The 13,335-nt window shown below is 39.2% G+C and overlaps 2 protein-coding genes across 2 annotated transcripts; both read left to right on the forward strand.

Annotated features, from left to right (window-relative positions):
- Positions 1–6,838: 6,838 nt before the first annotated feature.
- LOC133842395 (protein argonaute-2-like) lies at positions 6,839–10,330 on the forward strand. Its single transcript, XM_062275466.1, is given in 10 exon segments — positions 6,839–7,466; positions 7,655–7,743; positions 7,807–8,419; positions 8,496–8,564; positions 8,566–8,771; positions 8,773–8,851; positions 8,922–9,114; positions 9,117–9,580; positions 9,646–10,022; positions 10,086–10,330. Coding segments are annotated over 10 exon segments (2,364 nt in total). The 5' UTR covers positions 6,839–7,283; the 3' UTR covers positions 10,177–10,330.
- Positions 10,331–10,790: 460 nt separating this feature from the next.
- On the forward strand, positions 10,791–11,562 carry LOC133840030 (cyclic AMP response element-binding protein A-like). Its single transcript, XM_062271682.1, has 2 exons — positions 10,791–10,985; positions 11,071–11,562. The coding sequence occupies exons 1-2, from the start codon at positions 10,791–10,793 to the stop codon at positions 11,560–11,562; spliced, it is 687 nt and encodes a 228-aa protein (XP_062127666.1).
- Positions 11,563–13,335: the final 1,773 nt, after the last annotated feature.

The following is a 13,335-nucleotide window of genomic DNA, read 5'->3' on the forward strand; positions in this document are numbered from 1 at the left end:
AAATTAGTTGAATTTACGAAACACAAAAAGAAAAATTACTTAACAACATTTTAAGCGTAAATTGATTTCTTACAAAATCATCTACATTAATATATATAAATATATACACATATGTATAATTACTGTAGTTATTTTTAGTGTATATAAATCATGCGGACGAAGTTGTGCAATTGTTAGTAAAATTTTATATACAAATTCTATAGAAAATTTCAACAAAATCGAGTTGACATTCATTTGATAACCACATTTGTGCAATGGAAATTTTTATGCAAATGCGTTAAAACAAATTGTTAAAATGCATTACAATATATTTATACAAATAGATACATAAATATAATTATATATATATTATGTATCAATATTTTTGGGCTACAACATTTTTAACGCATACAAAAATGAAAAAAATTAAATAAAAATTGTAAAACATTTCATTGGTTGCTGTAATTGGGCAAAATAAAAGTGCAATTCCAAATAAAATTGATACAACCATAAACAACAACTAAAACAAAATAAGACTTTTCATTTATTGCTTGATTTAGAATCGGAGGGGTTATTATTGCTTTTCTTAATTGAATACATTTTTGTAATTAAAATCATTGCGAAGCAGACTTGGTCGTGGAATATTATTTTTAAAGTGATGGATATTAATGGATAAATATACCTACAACTAAAAACAGTTGTTGCATTTAAACAAATATTATTTTTGAAATCATTTTAAAAAATGCGGCATCGCTAATCGATAAAAATATATAGCCTATGCTTTTCGTTGTTATCGATATGTACAAACGAAATGTTCAACACTGTATTCAATTTCAGTGTTGACAGTCAGTTAAGGCTGATGGCAGAGTCAGTGTTGCCAACTCTTCTCATAAAAAAGCTAAAGTAACATATGAAAAAAGCTAGAAACCGCCAGAGAATTAGGATGATAGGTTAATACAACAATATTTTTATAGATTTAATAAGTATTTTGACCAATGAATGCATCGTAATATACAGAGACAATGCCGACTCTTGCTGGCAGTTTTTAGCAGACACACGGAACAAACGTTATTTTCTTCCTCTGTGAAAACGCAGATGACGAAGACTTATGTTTGTTTGCCTTGGCATGTGCGTGCAAATCACAAAGCTTGGCATTAATGCTGGATTTACAATAATTTCAAGAGTGTTTTTGATCATCGGCTGCATCTAGAGTTAACCAATCCTTAAACGCAGGGTCTTGCAACCAAGCAAGACGCAGTTTTTGTTCATAAATCTTGGGCATTTTAACTGTCACACACGATGGTTTTGGAAATTGTGAAATACCCAGATGGTGATGGTATAAAAATGTAAAGATCTTTTGGCAAAAATACTGCAAGTTATTAAAGTGTGGCATTGTAAAACATAAAAATACAAGAAGGTACCAGATGTTTTTAAAAAACTAAAGTTTCGTCAGTTTTGTTTTGAAAATAGCTATAATTCCCGTTAGCCACTAGTTTTAAATTTATACCGCATTTTGCTTTCGAAAACCGCCAGATCTAGCGGGAAAATAGTGAAATTGGCAACGCTGACTTAGAGTGCGCGCGAGAAGCGATGTGATATAGGGCAAGAAGCGAGCGATAAACCACTGCAACCTTTTTCATATGCAATCGCTCGAAAGATGTCAGAGTGAGAGCAAAGCGAGTTCAAGCGATAAAGCAGCGAGAGAGCAGTTGCAACCCTTTATCGCATCAACTCTCTCAGAGCGTACGATTGTCTTGTTGCATTCTGTGATTTAATTTCCGTTTATTTTCAAAGCACTCGTGTTTGAATGTAGCTCGCTTTTCGAAAAGCTCCCAGTCTGCCATCTTCTCGCTTTGCTCTGATATCAGCCCAAGTGTCGAGTTGTCCCATAAAAAATTATTATTTCGAATATACACTATAAATTTACTGCGTTAATTGGGTGAAAAAAATGGGAAAGAAGAATAGTATGTGTACTGCAATGGATTAAGAATTCAAATAATACCAATGCAATTGTAATTTCAGAATATAAGAATGTGCCGCAGGAAGCTGCAGTTCCACCGCAGCCACAACAACAACAACAAGGTAAGTGCAATAATTGTGAAATAGCTCGTACATTGGAACATACATTCATACATATTTATCTATATACACACATATTTACATACTTCTGCGATGGCTTTGATGTTGTATAGCATCCTGAGCCGACACACTGCTTTTTTTCTATTTGCTTTTTTAGCCTTTTGTTCAAATTGATCGAGAATTTGCTGAAATAAAAGTTTCTTTTAAAAACCTCTTGGCCTTCTTTAAACTGGCCTTGCCCGCAAATTGTATTGCATAGCGCTACGCTCATAATCAGCATGACTATTTTGCTTAATATCCTTTCGCAACAATTGTATCTGATCACTTGAATTCAGCAGGGGTGACTCTTCTAACACAGATAATTTTTTCAGTAACTTTTGTAATCACCAGCATGGTTTATCATATTGAATTCAAACAAAGCTTTATACGGCGAACATCCAATCGCTTGATGCGAAGAGGATCTTAGAGCCTAAGAAATATTGGTCAAGTTTGTATCCCATTCAGTCTGATCAGTTCGAAGATACGAGAGAACAGCTGCTAGCAAAGATCAATTAACCCTTTCGGCAGCATTGCCTTGAGGCGAATATAAGGCAGCACAAGTATAAGTTATTCCAAACTTTGTTAAGAATGCCTTAAAATCATTCGACTTGAATTGAGATTCATTGTCACTTACAATGATTTTAGGCACACCAAACTCTGCAAAAATTCGATTTCCAAGAAATTCGATAACGGCTGCGGTTGTGAATTTCTTTAACGGACATAGCCAATGATATCGGCTGAAATGATCAAGGACGATGAGCAGCCCAATATGACTCTTCTTACTTGGTGGATAAGGACCAAGTATGTCAATATATAACTTTTGAAAAGGCCTACACGATATACTTTGCTGACCCATTGGGGGTCGTAACGTCATATTTGGCGCTTTCGTTTTATTGCAACCATCACATGCGCGCACATATTCCCGCACTTGTTTAGATAGACCTGGCCAATACAATCGTTTTCTGCATTCCACCGTGAAAAGATATTACTCAATCATGCGCTTGCTGAATAGCTGCTACTCGTAATGACTCCGGCACCCATAACTTCCAAACTTCCATATCTTGGACGGCGCTTCCAGATGGGTGTTCGGTGCGAATGTAGACATACTATATTTATCTACAGTTTTCAAATCAGGGAATTTCTGAGTATTCGCTTCCATTAAGTCTTTGAGTTCTTAGTACTCAGCCTTAAGAAAAGATGGAGAATCTAAATCAATTTCAGTACCTATCTATTCGACGCTATCAATCGTTGCTTCACTAATTCATGACAATGCATCTGGAACAACGTGATCCTTGCCTTATCGATGCGAAATGGTAAACTTAAACGCTTGTAAACGAAGTATCCAGCGAACCAATCTGCCAGATACATTCTGCTTTCGCATTAGCCATAGGAGACTCTTTCTGTTACGCTATAATTTCTTTGAGCTTTTTAAATGCAAGTGGCCGTTCCTCTCCAGTATCTGAAAGTTGAACTAATACAGCATCAATACCATGATCGCTGGCATCGCAGTGTAAGAAAAATTTTTGAGAAAAATCTGCATTCTGCAGCATTGGAGCGGTAGTTAACAATGTCTTTAACCTATCCATTGCTTCCTGAGCTTCTCAAGCATTTAAAGGATTTTTTTCGTTTTTAGCACTTCAGTAATGGGACACGAAATTTCAGCGAAATCTTTGATGAATCTTCTGTACCAACCACAAACTCCGAGGAAACCTCGAACTTCCTTCAAGTTCTTGGGGGTAGGCAAGATTAGTACACAAGAAATTTTCTCTGGATCGGTTGCTACTCCACCATTATTTATCACATATCCTATGTAATTAACCTTTGTGACACAAAAGTGACTTTTTGAAATGTTCAAAGTAAGGTTTGCCTTTCGAAATTTGTCCGCTATGCGAACTAACACATCAAGGTGAGATGAAAAATCTTCGGAAACGATGACGAGATCATACAGATATCCGAAAACGCAGTGCCGTAAATCAGGCGGGATGAAATCATCCATTAATCTAGTCATTGCAGAAGGAGCATTGCAAAGTCCAAAGGGCATGACGGACGATCGACCTGGAACCGTGAATGCAGTCAAAGATTTCGCTTCTTCGGTTGGCTCTATCTGCCAATAAGCATCTTCGAGATCTAGCTTAGAAATTAAATTAGCCTTTGGAAGTCGAGCGAAGATACCTTCAATACTTTGCGTAGGATATGCATCCTTTCGGGTGGTCTCATTTAGCTTTCGAACATCCAAGCATAATCGAACCTTGTTTGGCTTTACAACCATGCGCATTGAAGAGCTCCAAGCACTTTGCGATGGTTCAATTATCCCAAGCCTAAGCATGCGATCAATTTCTGAGAACATCAACTTTTCCACTGCAGGATTCACTGGATAGTAACGCTGCTTCACTGGCTTACTATCACCAATCTCAATGTTATGTTTAATTAACGCGGTTCGACCCAATCCCTGTCTTTCAAAATTGGGAAATAACTCCTTTACTGACTCTAGTTGCTGTCGTTCTTGCATGGATAATAAACAAGATTGAGCTAATGATTCCTGGTGCGAGTTCAAATTCTCGCCAGAAATGTATTCCTAGTAATAATTTCTGAACTATCGATGGAATAATGTAAAGATCTCTGTCTTTCTTTGTCTTTATATTTCATATCTACTTTCAAAATTCCATGCACCTGGTGCATTTTAGCATCAGCTGTTCGAACTTGCGACCTTATTTTCTTGAAATTGGAATGATTTTGAAAAATTTAACTACTACGGTCAATATTGTTTTGAAAAATGGTTGACACCATCATAGCTTTCTTGCTTTTAAGTAATTTAAAATATTTTCGTTGACAAATAGTGTTTCGAAGACTTTTCTTCCCCTGTCTAGCAAAAATTCTCTCTCTAGCTATATAATAATCTCTTAATCTCTCATTATAAGGCTTAAAACTATTGTGTATTTCAGAAAGAGTTAATTTTTGTAAAATTCTAACCGTTTTACTTGCTATATTCAACTTATCCCGTATTTCTGGGACAACCTTCCTGCATTGGATGCCCCTCTTTGCGGGTTTTCCTTCTTTTGTTTGCAGTTCTGGCAATTTGGCTTATAAACTTGCGGAGCCCCGCATCCATAACAAAAAACTCTTCTTTCAGCCAAACAATTTTCCCATATGTGACCAGCAGTTTCGCAATTTCACCAAACTAATGGTGTTTTACGTTGTATGACTGCTATCTCAATCTTTTCGTAACTCTCAGGATCTTCTTCGGGTTGCTCGTCATCCAGGGCGTATACTCGATATGTACCAGCTTTGACTTGCGGCTGACGTTCTCTACCTACATATATTATATCTTGCAGAAAATGTTCACGCTTATGCACCAAAAGACGAAGCTCGGAAATGGAAGAGATTCAAACAGAAGTCTTTCTTTCATGTCAATCTGTAAGTTTCCCTGAATCATCTCTACCAGTTCGTCTTCTGCAAAACTAACGGATAATCTTTCCATCAGTTTGCAAACACTTTCATAAAACGCGTCGAAGGATTCACCTGGCTTTTGTTTATGTGATCGAATCTGTTCCCGTAAATCAGTCACTGATCTGCTCTAGCGATATTCACTTCTGAACTCTACGCAAAATTCTCGCCAGTTGAACGTTTGAGCACTCTTGTGGTATCTCCAAAACCAACTATTTGCCTTTCCTATCAACAGCTGATGGATATTTCGACTTATAATTTCCAAGTCCTCCTCAAAATGCTCGCGCATTAGGATTTGTACTCTGTATAAGAATTCCTCAACAGATAATCCTTCGGCAATGCCATCAAATTGGACACCCCATTTCTGTAGAATGTCTGAGATGCCATGTGGCCCTAAATTCTGAATAGGATTGGTGGATCGGCTACTTCGTGGAGTAATCGGAGCTTCACGATGAGCTACGTGGCCATTTGGAGTAACCGTTTCTTGGATAATGGACTCTACATCTATCTGAAAATTGGGTGGCGCTTGAGAATGAGTTGATCTTCGTTGTCTTGTTGGACGTCCTCTTCTAGCGGGTGCATTCGGATTTCGATTTGCCTGTAATCTCACATTCGCTGGAGTACTACCAGGCGGAGGACAAATATCGTGAGATGGAACGTCTATGGTGATCAGCACTTCGGCTCCTTTTGGTGCCTGTGAATTCAAAGATTCTAACTGATCGAGTAACCGGGCGAAATTCAGTTGCAACCACTCGTTGCGTTGGATTTGCATCGTCACTTTTGGAGTTTGGAGAATGATTGCCAACAACTACTCTCCATTCTTTTGATTGAACTGCTACTAAGCAGCTGGGACATTCTTTATGGACTTGCAAATTAATGTCATAAAACAACCTACCCTACGTTGTTGGTCACCAAATTACTTGTAGCATCCTTAGCCGACACACTGCTTTTTTTTCTATTTGCCGATTGAGCAAATACGGGATTAGTATGCGGCTCCTCGATCATCATTACAAGCCGAGCGGGACCCTTTGAACCCTTAGCTCTTGCGGGATGGGGGGGTTGTTGCTGTTACTGTTGCTGACGCTGATGATCGCTACGCTAGCGTCCATTACCGTTGTAGGCTATAAATGCTTCTAGAAACTACTTCCAATTTGTATTTAAGGGGGAAACCCACAATTCTTACCTGTTCAACATTTTAACCTGCTTTATGTGTAATAGTTTGATTTTTGTTCTTCTTCTTGTTATTTGAGCAGCCACGTCATGCACTTACTTATAAAATTTTCACACATCTATGAACTTATTGCATAGCTACACCAGCTCGGCAAGCACAGCGAGCCGAGGGCGGCCGTGATGGAGAAAGAGGCTGGCAAGTAGTTGGTCAACAACAACAGAGGCAAGAACAAGCACAAGGTGGCCAGGGATCGCAGCAAGGAGGTTGGGCACAAGCGGGTCAACAGCAACGTAGACCTGGTGCACAACAAGGCGGACAAGCTGGGCAAGGTGGCTCCCAACAAGCTAAGACGCAAAGCGGTCAAACTCCACAGCAAGCGGGACAGCAGCAGCGTGGACCACAAAGTGGTCAACAGGGAGGCCAACAGGGTGGCGGTTATCAGCAGCGTGGACCACCGTCTTCCGCTGGCAGTACTGCAGTACGAGTTCCGCAGGACGGACCCATTAAACGTGGCACATTGGGCAGACCCGGCACTTGTGCCGTCAACTATTTGGATGTTGACTTAAGCAAAATGCCTGATAAAGCTTTTCATTACGACGTGACCATAGTGCCCGATCGTCCCAAAAAGTTCTACAGGCAGGCTTTTGACGTGTTTCGCACGCAATATCTGAAAAATGCGATTGCCGCTTTCGATGGTCGTAAATCTTGCTACGCTGTGGATAAACTAACGACTCCAATTGACGGCAAAGTAGAGGTAAGTTTCTGATTATTAGTTATCTGTTTCATTTCATATTTTAAAAGCACAGGTTTGTGTCTTAGCCTAATAACTTGTGCCTATCGAAGCGTAGTTGTCAGTCTTTTTAAATTTAACATCATTTCTAGTATTCTCATTTTTAATATTTATATTTATTAAAATATGACCTATTGTTGTTACCTAACTAGGTGATAGATCGTTATGGCCGTACCGTTCATTACACCATTACAATCAAGGAAACCGATAACAGCGTTGTAGATCTTAGCTCACTGCGCAGGTAAGAAACAAAGCTAACTCGTATCACTTTATTAAGCACAACTAAGCTATGCATTTATTGTAGTTATATGAAAGACAAGATCTATGACAAGCCCATGCGTGCCATGCAGTGTCTGGAGGTGGTTCTGGCTGAGCCCTGCAATAAGAATGCCATACGTGCTGGACGTTCGTTTTTTATGAAATCTGGCAATGGACCACCTGTGGAGCTGCGAGATGGCTATGAGGCATTGGTCGGTCTCTATCAGAGTTTTGTGCTGGGCGACAAACCCTTTGTGAATGTCGATGTCTCTCACAAGTCGTTTCCTATGTCAATGCCAGTGATTGATTACATGGTGAACCATAATCGTATCCGTATGGACGACATACGGAGCGGCAATTGTAATAATAAGTTGAGGGACGCCTCGTCGTTTTTGAAAGGCATTAATATCGTCTATGAGCCACCAAAAAGCTTTGCATCGACACCGCGTGCATATAAGGTGAATGGCTTTTCGCAGCAGCCACCAAAAATGTTGAAATTTGAGTCAGACGGCAAGGTTATAACTGTTGAGGAATATTTTGCATCGCGCGGCTACAAATTGCAGTATCCCAATCTGTATTGTCTGCATGTCGGACCACCGGCCAAAAACATTTATTTGCCTGCGGAGTTGTGCCGCATTGAGGAGGGGCAAGCATTAAACGTAAGTCAAATATACACTCTATATTAATTATTGGCATTTGGAATTATATGTGTATATTTCGTTTTCATGAGCAAAGCGCAAAGACGGCGCAAATCAGGTGTCGGCAATGATCAAGTTTGCGGCCACATCGACCAATGTGCGCAAACAAAAAAATTATGGACCTATTGAAGCACTTTAATCATAATGCTGATCCCTCAGTCAGTAGATTTGGAATACGTATTACCAATGATTTCATTACGGTCGCCTCACGTCTGTTGATGGCACCCCAGTTGGAATACAATGGTAAAAATTTTCAGAGCCCATCGAACGGTTCATGGTACATGAATAGATGCCAATTTCTAAAAAACCCACGAGAAGCAGCACAAGTGGTCGATTATGGATTGCGACAAATCCAGAATACAATATGGCTTACTCGAAGAGTTTGCCTCATTGGTTTGTAATAATTTCAAAGTAAACCGAATCACAATTCCTTTTAATCAGCAAATTCAAATCCAATTGCCAGGTTTTACAACAAAGTAGAAACGTTAACGTACGTCTCGAGGCGAAACCCGATATACGCAAATTTCGAGATGAACGACATTTGGATGAACAATTTAAGGACTTAAAGAGCAAAAACTTTGATTTGGTGTTTGTCATCATTCCAAACTATGGCCCACAGTACGAGGTGATTAAACAGAAGGCCGAACTGCAATATGGCCTTTAACGCAGTGTATCAAGCAAAACAGCATTGAACGTCGCTTGAATGCCCAATTGGTGGACAATGTGCTATTGAAGGTCAATTCAAAGCTGAACGGCATAAATCACAAGATCAAGGATGATCCCCGCATAATGCTGGCGAATGTTATGTATTTGGGTGCTGATGTCACACATCCGTCACCCGATCAACGTGATATACCCAGTGTGGTTGGGGTTGCTGGATCCCATGATCCGTATGGCGCCTCGTACAACATGCAATATAGATTGCAAACTAGCGGCACTGGCGGTGCTCGTGAAGAAATTGAAGATATGGAATCAATTGTAACCGAACATTTGCGTGTGTATAAGCAGTATCGTGGAACTTATCCGGAACATATAATTTATTATCGTGACGGTGTTAGCGATGGGCAATTTAAGAAAATCGAAAACATCGAATTGAGGGCCATTGATGTGGCATGTCGTAAGGTAAGATTCGCATTTGCATAACGATTGCATACATACAACTAATTAAGCACTATATTTTACTTCAGTTGCAAAACAATTACACACCAAAGATCTGCTGTGTGATTGTGGTGAAGCGTCATCACACACGCTTCTTCCCTGTAACGGCACCGCATCCGAGAAATAAATTTAACAATGTTGACCCAGGCACAATTATCGATCGTACCATTGTGCATCCGAATGAAATGCAATTTTTTATGGTCAGTCATCAGTCCATCCAGGGCACAGCCAAGCCGACGCGCTACAATGTCATTAAGAATACTGGCAACTTGGACATTGATTTGCTGCAACAATTGACATATAACTTGTGTCATTTGTTTCCACGCTGCAATCGTTCTGTCTCATATCCGGCGCCAGCTTATTTGGCACATTTGGCTGCCGCACGCGGACGTGTTTACATCTTCAAGTGAGTTATTAGCAACATACCAATGAATTCCCAAGTTGATCATTATATATTTCATTTTGACAGCGCTCGTCTAACGCGTTCACTGAAGGAGGAATACCTGAAGCGCTTGATTGTTCCAGCATTTCTGAAATCCAATCCAATGTATTTCGTCTAGAGAAATACAAATACCACTATAATTTTTCAATATGATACAGAAATTCAAATGCCTTTCAAGACGAATAACGCAAATGAAGCGGCTTGATAGGATTAATTATATTTATTGGATTTCATGTTTATTATTATCACATTTTTTAAACTATATACATATACACAATTACATATATACTTATACATATATATATACAAATACATGACATCGTAATACAAATACATACATACACATATAATATACATATACACAATTATAATGCGCACTTTTAACTCCCTTGCTGATTCTAGGTACGGCTTTTATTTGAGATTTTAATGAACTTTGCGCACAACCTAAAACCAACATTTAATTTCTGTTCGCCCTGTTTAGAATACGAGAAATCGATTTTGAAATTGTTAAAGAAGTTTCTTTAATGCTATTTATTAATTCTGGGAATTGAAATTGTAAATGAATTAGTTTAAAACTGCCGATAAGAACTTTCGATTTTTAGTGGAATCGAAATAGCTGCAAAATGATCAATTATTGAAATTTTAACCGAAATCAGTGCTGCCAATTTATCGCGTTTCCCTTACAGCAAACGACTTACAATTTTCATTTCGTTGCTCTCTTTGCAGACATGGATGACGAGTGCTACTCAGGGCAGCATATCGCCCGATATATGCTCAGACATTGAGATCGATGAGGCAGTCATCAAGGATGAGCCAATGTCGCCCGACTCTAGCTGCCCCGCCAGTCCAAACTCACAGAACAGCAGCGCCCATCAGCTGAGCATCAATCTGGCCAATTTACAAACAGAGTTGCTCTTTGACCAAAAGGTGAGTGAGTCACATTTAATAGTCTCGCATGCTAAACAGCTTTCATTTTTTGTTATTATCGTTGTTTTGTCCTACTTTGTAACAGCATGGTGGACTTTTGCTTACTGCAAGCAGCAACAACCTCATCAAATCCCAGCAGCAGCAGCAACTGTTGCTTGGTCAGAGCAGCCAAAGCCAAAGCAGCCTTATGGTGCCCAAGATAGCCATCAAAAGTGAGAAACAAAGTGCGGCCAGCAACAACAGTTCATCGGGTAAATCGCATGCGTATGGCATACCGTTGACGCCGCCCTCCTCTCTGCCCAGCGATGACTCCGAAGGTAACTTGTCGCCGGAACATTTGTATGCGCCACTGTCCCCCAACGCTTCCGCCGTTTCGATATCCGCCGTTACCAATGCAGCCGCCAATGCCAATTCAGCTGATTCAGCCAACAATGGGAGCGCGCGACGCGCTGACTCTGCTTTGGCACGCGCCGCCGCAAGTAGCAGCAATGGTGCCTCGAATAATGCCGCAACATCGACGAGACAACCCATACACACGCCGTTGATAAGCTCCCAGCCGTTGATAAGCTCCCGGTAAGCAATCTTGATTTCAATATGAGACAAAACAATATACATAACTGTTTATTCGATTTGCCATATGACTTTAGAGCCTAAAGACTAACTAATAATCCAGAACTTCCTTCCATCATACGATATTCAAAAATAATTTTAAATAATGTAGAGTACTTTATACTTCTTCAAAGTAATCGTTTTTTTGTATTTCCTACCGGGACTCGAACCCGAACACCACGACACGTTGTGCTTGCACTCTACCACACCATATGCATACCTCTACCACACCCTGATACGACATCGGGCTTATATTAAGTCCAAATCAAAAGCAAGGGTTAATGTGGATAAATTTAATTTCTCGTACGAACGGGAGATTTCATCTTTTAAAATAAGTGTTCTCGCTGAACAATTTAGCATGAGAGTTTTGGCCGGAACACCTATTAGTCAAAGAATTTGTTGCTAAAAAGAAAAATTGGTCTCCAGTTCTCTTCCTAGTAGTGGCAAGAATTCTATTTCAAAGCCTGGTATGGTATTCCAAATTGCTTAAACAGGTCTCTAGACCTTATTTTTGTTTTAGACCCAGATTCATGTTCTCTATCGAGAATATCTCCTATATCTTCTCCTTAAGACCCTTACCATTCCCATTTATTGCGTCAGAGTCGAGTGTACATTGTGGTGATCTTTCTCGTTGTTTTCGGAAAACCGATTTTGAGAAACTCTCTGCTTATATCTCAAACTGACTGGTCCCAACTTTCTTTGTCTACGAACTTGGATATAGCGGTTGAATTTTTGTATTCTACTTTGGACTCGCTATTTGATGATTGTGTTCCATCAAGTATTCCACATTTGTTTTATAAACCCTTATGGTTTACTAAGAAATTATCGAATTTAAAAAATCGTAAGTAGAGACTTTACAAAAAATTCAAGGAAACTGGCTCTTCTTTTGGTTTTCTCCGCTATTCTGTTGCTAAGCTGCTTTTCGCACTCATAACAATGAGTGTTATAATAATTATTTGAGTAGGTGCAGAATAAGATTTCAGCGTGATCCAAAGCGATTTTATGACTTCGTTAACTCGAAGCGTAGATTCGCGTCATCACCAGCATTTATGTCTTTGGAGAATATGACAGTATCTAATGGTCATGATGTTGCCGATTTATTTGCGGATTTTTTTCCAAACGACATATTCTGTCCCAAGTTCTCAAAATTCCTTTTCTTATCCTTATCAGTTAAATTCATCTAATTGTATTTTTGGTCCTTTAATTAGTGAAAGCTCTATTTTAACGGAACTATTGGCTATAAAACCTGTTTTTTCGGCTGGTCCGGATGGAGTACCTAGTTGTGTGCTAAGGTATTGTGCTGGTAGTATCTGTAAACCGCTTTTTAAATTGTTTGAATAATCCGTTAACTCATGTTCTTTTCCTAAAATCTGGAAAAATATCATACATTATACGTATCCTAAAAAAAGGGAGCAAATCTAAAGATCAAAATTATCGCGGTATATCTTAGTTGTCTGCGCTTCCAAAAGCATTTGAAAAAAATTATAACTTCTCAACTGCAACATCCGTGTAAATCTATAATTTCACCTTACCAACATGGGTTTGTGAAGTCTAGATCCACTTTTACTAACTTATTGGAGTTCTCTTCTATTGTAATTAAAGGATTCGAGAATAAAATGCAAACGGATGTCATTTACACCGATTTTAGTAAGGCTTTTGACTCTGTTAATCATCACCTCTTACTGTATAAGCTTAATGTTTTAGGGTTTCCTCATAGCCTTTCATCCACTCAATTGGATAT

Source organism: Drosophila sulfurigaster, chromosome 3 (genome assembly GCF_023558435.1).
Source record: "Drosophila sulfurigaster albostrigata strain 15112-1811.04 chromosome 3, ASM2355843v2, whole genome shotgun sequence".
Taxonomy (NCBI): Eukaryota; Metazoa; Arthropoda; class Insecta; order Diptera; family Drosophilidae; genus Drosophila; species Drosophila sulfurigaster.